Source organism: Helicoverpa zea, chromosome 18 (genome assembly GCF_022581195.2).
Source record: "Helicoverpa zea isolate HzStark_Cry1AcR chromosome 18, ilHelZeax1.1, whole genome shotgun sequence".
Lineage (NCBI taxonomy): Eukaryota > Metazoa > Arthropoda > Insecta > Lepidoptera > Noctuidae > Helicoverpa > Helicoverpa zea.
In genome coordinates this window covers 10358882-10372098 of record NC_061469.1, presented here as the reverse complement: position 1 = coordinate 10372098, position 13217 = coordinate 10358882, and the positions used below count along the sequence as shown (strand labels likewise).

The 13217-nt window shown below is 34.2% G+C and overlaps 2 protein-coding genes across 2 annotated transcripts in view; both read right to left on the bottom strand.

Annotated features, from left to right (window-relative positions):
* LOC124639203 (putative nuclease HARBI1) overlaps window positions 1-13217 on the bottom strand; it is a 279629-nt gene that overhangs the window by 149160 nt on the left and 117252 nt on the right. The window lies entirely within an intron of this gene.
* On the bottom strand, window positions 1544-13172 carry LOC124639207 (mitochondrial 2-oxoglutarate/malate carrier protein-like). Its single transcript, XM_047176468.1, has 7 exons — window positions 12928-13172; window positions 11220-11438; window positions 6703-6882; window positions 5132-5234; window positions 4352-4470; window positions 3011-3220; window positions 1544-2013 (listed from the first exon to the last, which is right to left on the bottom strand). Exons 1-6 carry the CDS (start codon window positions 13011-13013, stop codon window positions 3040-3042), a joined length of 888 nt encoding a protein of 295 aa, XP_047032424.1. The 5' UTR covers window positions 13014-13172; the 3' UTR covers window positions 1544-2013; window positions 3011-3039.

Sequence of the window (13217 nt, the reverse complement as noted above, 5' to 3'; positions counted from 1 at the left end):
AAATGTGCTTTAAAAATAAATACATTAACCCTTCCATGTTTACGTGGAATAAAACAACACTGGTTTGTCGCAATAACGACCGATTTCTCAAACATCTGTCAACTTTCATCCGAGAAATAAATATGGCGGTTTGACATATTGTCTATGCTCTATACAAAAGCTGTCAAAACGTCAAACATATTCTTCTGATAAAACTTGACCAGCAATTTAAAAATCGGATTTTAATGTAACTTGTTTTTATCATTCACAAAGGATGATACAAGCAGTTTTTTCAATTAAGAAATAGTGTGATTATTTGAAAATGACTCAAAAAAAATAATATGGGCCCCACATTACACTGGTACCAAAAAACACTCGATCTATTTTGTACTGGACAGCCAAAATATTACGTTATCGTCAAGTGTATTTTCCTATCTGAAATTAGGTTATCTAAGGTGAAATTCGATCAGCACTCAATTTATGGGATCCCATGATAAAAATAGTGAAGTGGGGGATTGATAGAGATTACCTAAAAAGGTTTAGTACCGACACTGATTAGATAGCGAGTGGAACTTTTTTCAAAACATTCTATGTATTTCCATGTTTTTTTGAGTGACTGACTTGCTTTTTTCACATAAAAATTTTTGACGCAGTTACCTTAAAAGAATAAGGCAGCTTTATTGTTACGAAGAGGCAACTTTTCGACTGAAAAGTCAACAGAAAAACCTTGACTATTCTAAAGTTGCTAGAATTATACTTTTTTCCACCATTCGGAGACATTAAAAGTAATTTTGTTCTATTTTGAGGACTGTCTGTGATTACAGAAAATTTATTTAATAAACTAAGATGGAAATAACTGGTTCGACTGTTCAAACATTCGGTAACGTAAAATGACGCTGCGAAGAGTCAAGTATTACGCAAGCAAGGTCTTATATGTCCAAGTTATTAGCAAATAGATAATGTACTCTTTGAGTTAACAGTCGGCCGGTAAACTGGACTTGTTTGCTGTCGTTCACAAAAGTGAACAATCTTGACACATCTTGTAGATAAAATAGTAGCCTTTAAGAAAAAAAAGTGATTTGATTTCTAAAATTTACCTAATCGGGTAGGTAAAGTAAAATAAATTAACCCTCCTGGTATTGGTACAAATTACATGGCTGATTACATTGTCTCAAAAAAGTTCGTCTGCAAAAGGCATAATAAGATTGGTAACAAATATAAAAGTAAATAAAATGTACACATGATCATAATGACGACCTCGATGGCGCAATGGTCACCATGCTGGACTGCCGAACCTGAGGTCCCGGGTTCGATTCCCGGTTCGGTCGACATTTGTGTGATGAGCATGCCTGTTGGCCGTGGTCTGGGTGTTATGATATGTATTTATATACATGTAGTTTATCAGTTGTGTTAGCAACCATAACACAAGTTAATTAATAACTTACCATGGGGCTAACCAACCGTGTGTGAAAAGGTGTCCCGACATTATTTATTTGTCCCGACATTATAACGGCACAGTTCCATACAAAAACATTAAACGCAAAGTTTTCAAAATAAACAATCCATTTTCACTTTCCCTTAATACACTACAAACAATATGACGCAATCATAATCGAGTGATCATAATAAAATCGATAAGTGCAATCGTATTTACAAAAAATATATATTAACATGATGTATTGTGATACGCTTAAGTAAGCACTTATTCATACATTACATAATATTGGCGATATCAGCTATCTGGGACAAATATTTACTTACCCCGTTCCCAATATTCGATCAATCGATCTATCTATAGATTGCTTATTAAAGATAGAATCTTGACAGTAGCCTCGTACAAGTCTTGTCAAATTCCTTTCTCTAGTAACCATAACACCAGATAGGTTATTGGGAATGGCCGTTATTGAACTTAATAAAAGCGACGCCTGTATTTTATATCGATATTCCAGTATCGATGTTGCGTTGAGCATACGATTGGAGCCATTTGATTGGTTGAATCTTATTTTAGGTATTGCTTGAATCTTGAGTCAGGTCCTGTAAAGGGCACAGTAAATAATTATTGCTGAAAATATGCACTATATACGGCATTAAGTCATGATTTTTTGCCTAGCCGTTTCCCAACTGTGTTGGGGTCGGCTTTCAGACCAACCTGTCTGTTTTACAAGGAGCGACTGCCTATCTGACCTCCTCATTTCCTCAACTCATTAACCCGGGCAATTGTAAAATGTAATTATATTATTCGGGAATTGCTATCATTGAAGAATAAGTTTATTTCTCATCCACTATCATTAAAACACGGTTTTATCAAGTGATGCAACAATTTTATATCATCAGTACAATTAATATTCTCGAATAGACATAATAAATAAGTCATCTATAATATAAAAATGAATCGCAAAATGTGTTGGTAAGCGCATAACTCAACAACGCCTGGACCAATTTGGCTAATTCTTTTTTTGTTGTGTTTGTTATTGTCAGGAGAAGGTTCTTATGAAAAAAAAAATAGGGTAAAGTAGAGAAGTCAGTTGACGGGAGCGAAGCCGCGGGCAAAAGCTAGTTTATAATAATTATTATACACATGATAGAAGTCGAGTAGTCAAAGTTAGATCAATGTTTCAAAGAGATCCGTTTTAAAAATGTATCACCATCCAAAATATACCTAATATCAGCATGATATTGTATTACCTTATCAAAATGAAGATTCATCACAACATTTATCTGCGTATATTGTATAACTCTTAGAAAGACAATATGTAGGTATCATTTATCGATTTTCAATGATCGATTGTCCGGATATGCGAGATTTAGGCGTGTAATAGGCATCTATACTATATAAGGATAAATAAGGAAGAGGAAACATTTTGTTTGTAAATAAAAGGCTACGAAGCTACTCAACCAATTTGAAAAATTATTTCACTGTTCGAAAGCTACACACTTCCCGAGTAACATAGGCTATATTTTACCCCGGTACGGACATTAGCTCTCACGGGACGCTGATGAAAACGGCTAGTAAGTAACAAAGTTGACTTACCTGAGCGATTTTATCCTTAAATCCTATTATTACGACATCCTGAAGTAAGCCGCATTCAGTTGCTCGAGGAATATGAAAGTCAGCACTGTGTGAGGTCCAAGTCGGGCATAGTATGGTAAGAAACCTTTCCATAGAGACAAAACTCCTTCGTTTTTCAGAAGTGACGTCACAACTCCTATTTGACTCTGGCCTTTAGCCGCATTTTGTATCCTGAAATGGAATTATGGTATCTTTAATATTAGAAACTGGTGCTGGTTTTTTTCTTACCCAATGCTTTTACGGACATCAACAATGTCCGTTTTTAGTAAAATAACTATTTACTTTGAAAATTAGTGCGAAAAATTAAATGTTGTTTAAAAAAAACTGGGCTAAATTACTGATCAGTAAAATGGAATATCTGTGTCAACATTAACTTATTTCAACCATGGTTTTATTGCATCTGGCTGGATATTTTTGGTCAGTATTCCTGTTCAGTTATCCTGCCTATTGCCTATTCATACATATTTTGGATTGCTCGTTATTTACCTTCCGATAAAACAATGATAACAGTTAGACAATGGCAGTCATACTTACATGAAAAATAACTAAAATTTCAAACGTGTCACCTTCCTAACCGTTCAGATGTTCAAGGACAGACGTCCGCTGTCCGATTAATTATACGAAAAGTCTAAAAATATTATTTCTGACGTCAGACTTTTACATCAGTAGCATTGTGAGGGTTATATTTGATAGGCGTAACTGACATTGACCTATATGTTGTAGATTATTTAAATTTAAAAAACGACTGTAGTTTTCCATATATTTGTTCATTTATGTCAAGTATAGGGATATTGTGTATTTTAATTAACTTTTATTAGGTTTAGTAATGTACACGTTACCATTATGAACATTAGATTAAAATCTACTCTCGTTAATCATTAAAAAGTGGAATATTACTAAAGGAAGATAGTTCATTGTCATCGGTCGACCATTCAGATCCAAATACAAATATTCTTTATAGTGGTGCATAGGTAAATCATAAGTTGTTACATTGTTTGCTAATTGCTAATGAATTAGTTAGTATCTCGTTCTCGTGACTTAACTTATTTAAAAGCGAGATTCCGCTGATGTGAAATACTGTAATGCACACTAATGTATCTTCTGGTGTAGACGTTCTAGCAAACAATAACTAACTAATTAATTTCTAAAATATCCACGAAATTGCAACCTTTTTGCGCAAACAAATTCACAGATCCGTGTCGGTTGAATCATTTTGCAAAGACTATAGACATTCGACTATTTAGTGCAATAAACCCTTGAAAAAAAAACAGAAAAAAAAGCTCCTATAAATAAATGACTTACCTAGTCTTAATGATATCTACGGGCATAGACGCAATGGTGGTGATAAGACCAGACACCATGGACGCGCAGAAATGTAACGCGATGCCGTCGGGCACATAGCCCACGAACATCTCACGAGCCTGCAATGTATAGTAACAATTGAAGTAAAGTTCTCCTTTTTGGCAGTTGGGTAAGAATGTCCTTGTTTTTATTCTTTTGTTCAGATTTAATATGCTATATCTTGTTAAAAAGCTGAAATCTCTAGGCTAGGTACACCTCAATCAAAATTGAACTTAAAAATTTTGAGATAAAGTGGAAAATGTGTAAGATAACTTTGACCTGATGTACTAGCGGTCAGCATTTTTACAAGTTAACCTCCCCACTCAGAGACAATTAATTGTTACTTATGCCATTCCTTACTGAAGGATTTGTATGACATTCCGTCACTACGGAGTGACTTAAGTAATCATTAAATGTCTCTGCGTGGGGAGGTAAAACATATTTAGATCTGAAAAAAAAAACAGGGCAAGTTTCAACCGACTGCTAAGAACGGTTAAGGTTTTCGGGCGTATCAAAGTAACGGTCATGCAAGTGTTCCGTAGAAAAATCCCTCAACTGCAATTGTTAATCAGTAGATGTTTTCAAGTATACCTCTATAATTTAGAATGGACCACCTCAAAGATTCTGACAAAATCAATTAACATAAAGTTGTCATTAAATTTTCACTGAGAACACATAAATCAATATTTTATTCCGACATATAAAATTCTTAGCAAAATTATAATTAATTAAATAGGTAACCTGTGAATACGTGCTGAGTTGGGCCGCGTTGACCACCATCGCTCGTCCAACGGTAGGGGTGGCTCCGCGCCATAGCTTCAGAACTCCCTCCTCTCTTACTATCCTGTGGGATTATTACCTCTTTACATTTGATCCTTATTTAACGCTTCCAAGATCGAAAAGAAAAGCCTTCTGCGAGGCCGATGTTCCTGATGGGGTATGATAGGAGGTCTTCATTATCATACTCATCATTTGATATCTTTTAACCTTTTTTAGTTAGAAAATCATCAAATTTCTTTAATTAGTGAAGGGAGGATTTTTATTAGGTAAATCCACCCATGTTCCTTCTGAAACCTTTCGTGATCCCAGGATCAACTATTTGGAATAATCTTGCAGCCCCGGCTAAGCCTTTTAACTCTGAAGTAAAATGGTACCGAGATAGATTCAAAAATATGAACGGTAGTAGAAAAGGAACAGCGGCTTTGTCCTATATTTAAATGATTTCGACGGACTATTAAGCAAGAAGTAAGTAATTGAAAACATAAGTAAGAACAAAAAAAAAGTTTAATAATCCGTCACCCGTACATAATTCTGAAATTGGTAATAGGTAAGCCATTGATAGACATATTTTATACAGTTGCGTATGTTGACTACATTTGCTAACGAATCGGTTCAATAGGTTAAAAAGATAAAATAATGAATGTATAGGTATTACAAATAAATGTACTTGAGATGAGAATTGTTCACTGGAACTGTTCTCCATAGTTTATCAGAACTATAAAATTAAAGAATAAAGTATGGCGTTTTTTTCTAAGTATATTCTAGTTGTATAATAGAAAACTGTGAAACCAAGATCTTGGAAGCGACCCAACAGAAATCTTGACCTTTATGTTCCAAGTGAAGGTTGCATGAAATTTTCATAGCTTTGCAGAAACATACATACAAGGTTTTTTATTAAGTATTTTATTATGCTGGTTAGTTGTTGCATTCTTAACCAATACCTTTCCGTATGACATGCCTGAGTAAAATGTAATTAATCTTAACATACATAACTAATAATTACTTTTTAATTTCGTTTTCTAATTTTCAGCTTTATTATAAAGATCATAAGGTTCAAAACTGAAGATACCTATGACAGATATTCTGCATTAGGGCAACGTCCCAGTTAGAGCTATTAAATAAGAGCTACTTTGCAGTTCACTTGTTAACTCAAATTGTGTCTGCAAATAGTTTCAGGGTCACACTATTGCTGGGTACTAAAATTCCAATTTAACTAGCTTAAGCGACTAGTAGGTATAGTTTTGTCAACCATAATCTACTTCCTTAGAAAAATATTGTATTATTAGATAATCTAGATAAAGATTATTAGATAATCGCCTCGAAAAATATTGTATTTTTATTTTTATTTACTTACATATAGTTGATGCAGTTACTACATGGCAAAAGATATCAAGTGACTACGGTCCATATTAATTGTATTTTTTTTACAAACAAATTATTCTTGTGATCCATCTCTGTAAAAGCAGACAGTGCTATCAATCAGAATAAATACCTCCTTCTTAAATAAGGTAGCAAAAAAAAGGTTACAATACCTGATTAGAGCATCAGCAACATTCTTGTAATTCCTTCGCTGTTCCACTGGAAGTCTGCCATCGGCTGTCATTCTGATGAGAGCTACTTCAGCTGGGGTGCCCACGAAGGCACCTATGGACCCAGCAGCCACACCCAACAGGGTCTTGGTGCCAAAACCTGGAGCCGCACCTGCATTTCGCCTGATAAAGCCAAAATAAGCAACGTTTTTACACGTGGAAATATGTTTTTTTTTAAGTCAAGGCCGGTCAGCCAGATCGAGGTGATAAAAAGTGTAGTAATAATTATTAGCGAATTTTTAATGGACGATTCACGTTGTGATATATTCAAATTATGTATAACTAAACGAAATTCATATTTTGATATTATACCCAATTCTTATTTTATATGTAGAGCGACCCACAAAAGGGGTCTTACAAGTACTCAGTAAGCCTAAACTAGTCTAAGCAAGTATGTATGTCTAAAATATACATACCAAACAAAGTTACTAAAATCAAAGATGATTTTAAACAAACCATTAGAATAGTGAATTGTAGAGCAAATACACAGATTCCTCAATTTTATCTATTGATCACTATATACCGAATATACATAGTTACTTATTTTACTATACAATAAATACAATACACTACTAATAAACTATTATGTACATTATTTTTAAAATAATAAAAATATTGAATTGCCTTGTAAATTATATTCTTCCAGGGTTATAGTTTCGTTAGCCGTAGCAGTGGTCATAAATTACTGTTGAATGAGAAAAATAATATTATGTATTTGTGTAACTTTTATTCACTATTGTTTAAAGAGTCATTCAGAAATCACGCAATGGTGACATGCGAATCAAGATAAATACTTATGAATAAAGTATTACCTAATTCGAATCATTATGATAAAGATAAGCTTATCTTTGCAACATCACACAATTGCGTTTTTCATGAAGTAATTTCACTATTTGGGACTGTCGTAAGTACGTATATAAATAGACGAGCTAAGCAACCTTTACCTGATATTTTTTTCAAGTAAATAAAATTAGTAGTTTTCATGTTAAGTAGGTGGATTAGGAGAGCCCCTCAAAAACTATTCAGTTTCCTAGAGTTGTAGAAAGCTATTTCATATAACAGTGATGATAAAAAATTGGAGGGAAATAAAATGAATTAAAAACGCGTAGCGGAAGAAGAAAAAAAGGTCCACTTTCACAGTTTCCAGCATCGAAAACCACTAAATATGGATGATCCATCAAACGTGACGCGAAACGTAGCAGAAAATGTCGAAAATAAATAATACTTTTCCGTCCAATGTTTTTTTTATAAACCAAATAACGGTGGGCGAGGAATTTCTAGACTGACGTGACACCTCGTGACTATATAAAGTTTAACTAATTTATGCTGAGCTGAGGAGTATCGACGGTTTTCATTCTTCATTTCGGTGAACCAAAAAATTTCTATATAATAAATCGTAATAGACAGTAGCTGTATCGTAGAAAGTGGTAGGTAAAAGATGGTTTCTGGGAGTGCTGTACTTTTATTGTATTGTAAAAAAAAATATATTGGCCTAGTTCTAGTTCTTGTAGAAACCTTTTTCCATTTATTTTGGATAGGACTGAATTAGGTATTTCAATTTCAGTGTTTTTCAAGTTTCTTTAGATGTGGTAACTGGTGGGAGAATACTTCCATTGCAATTTGTGTTTTCAATCCTGTTCCGAATATTCACAAGACAGCGAGTAAGTCAAAACTCGAAAGTAAAAGCATGATAAGCAACACCAGAGTTTAACGACCTGAGGTGGCGTAGGTAATGTATGCAATCTAATTCCGTCTTATCAATGCATGAGTGCAGCGAATAACTTCGTATCGCCTAGACCTGAAGTCGAATACATATAACTTATGTATTATTTAGCTGTCTCCCGCGGTTTCTCTCGCGTCTCTAGAGTGTCTTCTTTTTTCTGCAGTCTTTTCAGGATCGTTTGTGGATTTTCTAAATCATTTATAGTAAAGAGGTTTTAGCAGTAAGGGAGCTATTTTTGATTTTTTTTTTAACCCTGATTGATCTGCTGTGCACGGGTGCATGGGTCGGGCAAAATTGGTTTGTGGGTTAAGCTCACACTCACAAAACATCCTGGAGTCTGCAAGCTGATGATCAGATACACAAGTGCATCAGAGAGCACGTGCCTACTATCTATATCTTAGTGTTGGATTGCCGTCCCACGGGCTATGAGAGTGAAGAAATAGAGAGTTGACTTGAGTCTACGCAAAAACACTTTAATATCGACCAATTATAAACTAATCATTGCTTGCTCGAGTGTCTGCGTTTTGAAAGATGCACTTAGATACTTAAAAATATTTTATGTAGGTACATGGCCATAAAAATATATTATGTAGGTACATAAATTGTAATACAATGCACCAGCGTAGTGCGTCGGTTCAATGGGTCAGACATTGTACTAAAATCATTGTTATATAAATAACTCTACAATAAGTATTATTAGTGCCCGCGTCTTCACAATATCTTTGTTTATGAGTTCCAGTGAGGAATTCATAACAAGTCTCCCAGTCTAGTCTATAGGCAATTACTAATGCATTCATCTATGTACCTATGTTTATATATGAGCTGTGTAGGAAATACTGATGCCACTGCAATGCAGTAAGTAATTGAGTCCACTTTACTGCAGTATTTGTGGCCGATGCAATGCAAATTAAGTTTTTTTATGGTTTCATTTCTATTTTTCTAGGTCATTGGATTACACTAGTTTACAAAATCAAACTTTTTGCCTGTTGCCGTGGATTTAATGGCTGGTAACGTTCACTTATGTTTAGTTTTTATTAATTACACCCGCAAAAAATTTTTTGTAGCTCGACTTTACTTGTTATTGACTTTCTCTTTTCTGAACCTTTTTCAGTCGCTGAAGTACGTATTTTATTGTAATTATACAAATATGTGAAGTTTTTACAATACGAGTAGTTCAAGGAGGCGTTGTTTGAACAATCCAAACCATGTTTGTTACTTATGTGGAGAATATGTGTTTGAGAAGAGTAGAAATGTCATCAGAGACGCTTAAAAATACTTATTTTTTATATTTTGGAATGTTGTTGGATAAAAATGACAAATCTTGGGCTCCTGATTGTGTTTGTAAATCGTGCATTGAATACTTAAGATTATGGAAAAGTGGTAAAAGAAGTACTTTTAAACTTAAAACACCAACTATTTGGAAAGAATCGAAAAATCATCTCGACGACTCTTACTTTTGTAGCGTGAACATAAACAGCTTAAACACCAAAAATCGAGCTAAATGGCAAAACCGAAGTAGAACATGTGTTCAGCGACCAGTGCAGCATTCACCTGAACTTTCAGAGAATAAAAATTATATTGAATTTTGAAAAATTATAATGAAAATTATGTTGAACTTGTCGAAGACCTGCTTTTACAGATAAGAGATATGGGATGCAATTTGAGCATAAACTCACTTCCTCTTCAGTCATCTGGACAGATTTCCAGAAAATTTAGGAGATATGAGCGAAGAGCAGGAAGAACGTATGCATCAAGATTAACGTGTCATGTAAGATAGGTTTCTGGGATGTAAATATGCTGTCTGACTATTGCTGGTCTCTGATACGCCATTTCCCAAAGTCTATACATAAGAGAAGAGCTTCAAAGCCAAGTTTTTTGGAACTTAACAATTAATATAATTTTTAAACAAATATTCTTTAAGGTAAATCCACGTTTTTTCTCTTTAAACCGCACTTAGCTGAATCTCAAAAACTAGAGCTGATAAAAAAAAACTACTAATAGTTTTAAATATGGTTAAATATGAGTAGTCAACAACAGCTTAAAAAATCCCGGCAACAAATGTACTGTAAACTAGTGTTATAGGCAAAAATTCGTAGAACTCCCAAATGGCCCGATTTAATTTTGTTTTTTCAAATAATATTGCAATAATTTGTATCTGATGATGAACTTCTTTTCTGGCATAACGTTTCTGTATCCACGACGTATTTGTGGTGTATCAAAACATTGGCAATAGAACTTCTAAAGAATGCAGTCTTTTATTACTGATATTAATTTTAGAATCAAGCCAGTACACTCCAGATATTACTCGCTAGCTTTCACACGCGTCCCACGAGAAGTCTTTCCGCACATGGATAAAAAGTAGCCTAAACGTTATTCCGATATTTATGTTTAACTGTCAAGTTTTTTTTTTAATCCAATTCGTAGATTTTGCGTGAGAGAAAAAGATGTCTACTGATATTATTCGTATATGTGAACGGAATATGTGATTATTCTATCAATGTGTATAAGTTAGTAACATCATAACATTAATTAAAAAACCCTAAACTGCCCGTTTTCTATGTATTCTTCAGATAAACTTCATCCAGAATCCAGAGGTTGTCTGGAAGAAATCGCTGTTTAGCGATAAGACCGCCAATTTTACTGTTCTTTGTGTGTTGTGATTTCCTGTGTTGTTAGTTTTCTTGGTGTAGAATATAAAATAATCTAATCTAATCTAACAATGTAATAGAATACTCACTCTTTATAGGCATCAAAGAGGTAATTGTAAACTCCCAGGCGTGTGGTAGTGTAAGTCGCTTGTCTCAACAACCCGGCAGAAAGACCGGTGTACAGGGACACAAACCCTTCGCGAGCTATGATCTCCCCGGCCACTGCGAATGAAGTCCGACTGCCTCCGCTCAGTTGCATCCGAGTCTTGATTAAATCAAGTGGCTGAACAACGCATGTTGCTGCCATGCTAGAACAAATAAATTAAGATGTAATATGAGCTTAATGTGAAAAAGCTATATGGAATGCTAACAGTAAATAGACACGTTATGATAAAACCTTTCTGCTCAATCCCGTTGGCTTTATTATATGAAAAGAGGTGTTACATCAGCACTCAGTAGTGCAATTGTAAATAGCTGTACATTTTTCATAGTATTTTGTTTAATGGAACTACTGCCCATATGTGGATAAAATGTAACCTTTTTTACTTGGCAGTGTAGCTTTCCAACCATGAAAGAATATTTCAAATCGTTTTGGAGCCCCTTAGTACAAACAACAAACAAAATCAATTTTCCTCTTCATTGTATTAGTATAGATCATACCATAGCTATTGAGTACGGAAAAAAAATAGAACCTAATTTGTCACTGCCATGTGAATTTCATTCTTGTCACCATCCCAAGGTAAAAATAATTTACATTCATTAGTATTTAGTAAAACTTATCATTTTAAAACTTAATGTATTAAATTTTAGTTTGTGAAGGTATTATTTCATACTCTTGCTATTAAATGTCTTGTCTAAATCAAATAATGTATTTATTTTTTTGATTTTTGATTACCTTGAGTCATACTTAAGATGTTTATTTGGAAAGCATTGATATTACTTGTTTAAAAGGAAATAAAGGCAACAAAATCAAATGTCTGTCATCTGTGCAGCCCTAGAGCAAGAGCATCAAGATAATAAAATTTCATAACTCATAAAGTGCTACACAACATAAAATTTTATGTATTTTGTGAATGTAAATGGATGTTATCAAAAAAAATAATGAGAAACTGTGAACTGTGTACCTAATATCTGATTAAATCAAATCAAATCAAATCAAATCAAAACGTTTATTCGCGTTCGTGACGCACACACAAAAACGAATACATATAAAAGCTCACAAAAATAAAACAAAACAGGAATGAGAACGAAAAAAAAAAGAGAATGGGAAAAGGAAAATATCCGTCACGATCACGCGAAATGGCCATCGCTCAGCATATGCAGCGACCCTATGCGAGACAGAGTTGCGGCGCTGGTTTTCAGCGATGGCCAACACTAACATGTGACGTCAATCGGTGTGTAACCTCACATTTAACCTGTGTAACCTTAACTAAGTATATACATACTAAGTGTGTAATATATATTTATAAAATATAATATACTGCTATAAAAACATACTAAATATAAATAGAAAAAACTAACTACTTCTACTAAATTACTTCTTACATAACCAATGTGATAATAAATTATAATCAATCAGTATGAACTCAATTTATAACTTAGAGCAAGCAGTTAGCACTCGCTTGATAACGAGGGCAAGGTTTTAAAAAGTAACAAGCAAGATCCCAATCAGATAGGACAAGTTCAACAATACGTTTAGAAAGTGTAAACAAACGGAAATATACATTTCTACCGCAATGTTCATGACATTGATCATATAAAGGACGCGTAGTCTTAAAATAAATTCAAGATTTGTACCCGGCAAGGCCGCCGAAAGCGAATTTAAGCGCGTTCGGCACATAGCGCTCCTTCGGCGGTGCTACAGCTGCGGGTGATTGTGCCATTTCTTCTAAACACCTTCGAAGACACACAGTTTAATACACTCTCCGTCACACTAATAAAAGTGAACGTCTTATTCACCGAGTTATTATTTCGAAACGTGTGCACTGATCAACGCAGTTCATAGAAAACAGCTGGATTTGACACACTTGACATTCGATTTTTGACATCAATTGACACTGACAGTACTTTTAAGACGTCAGTTTACG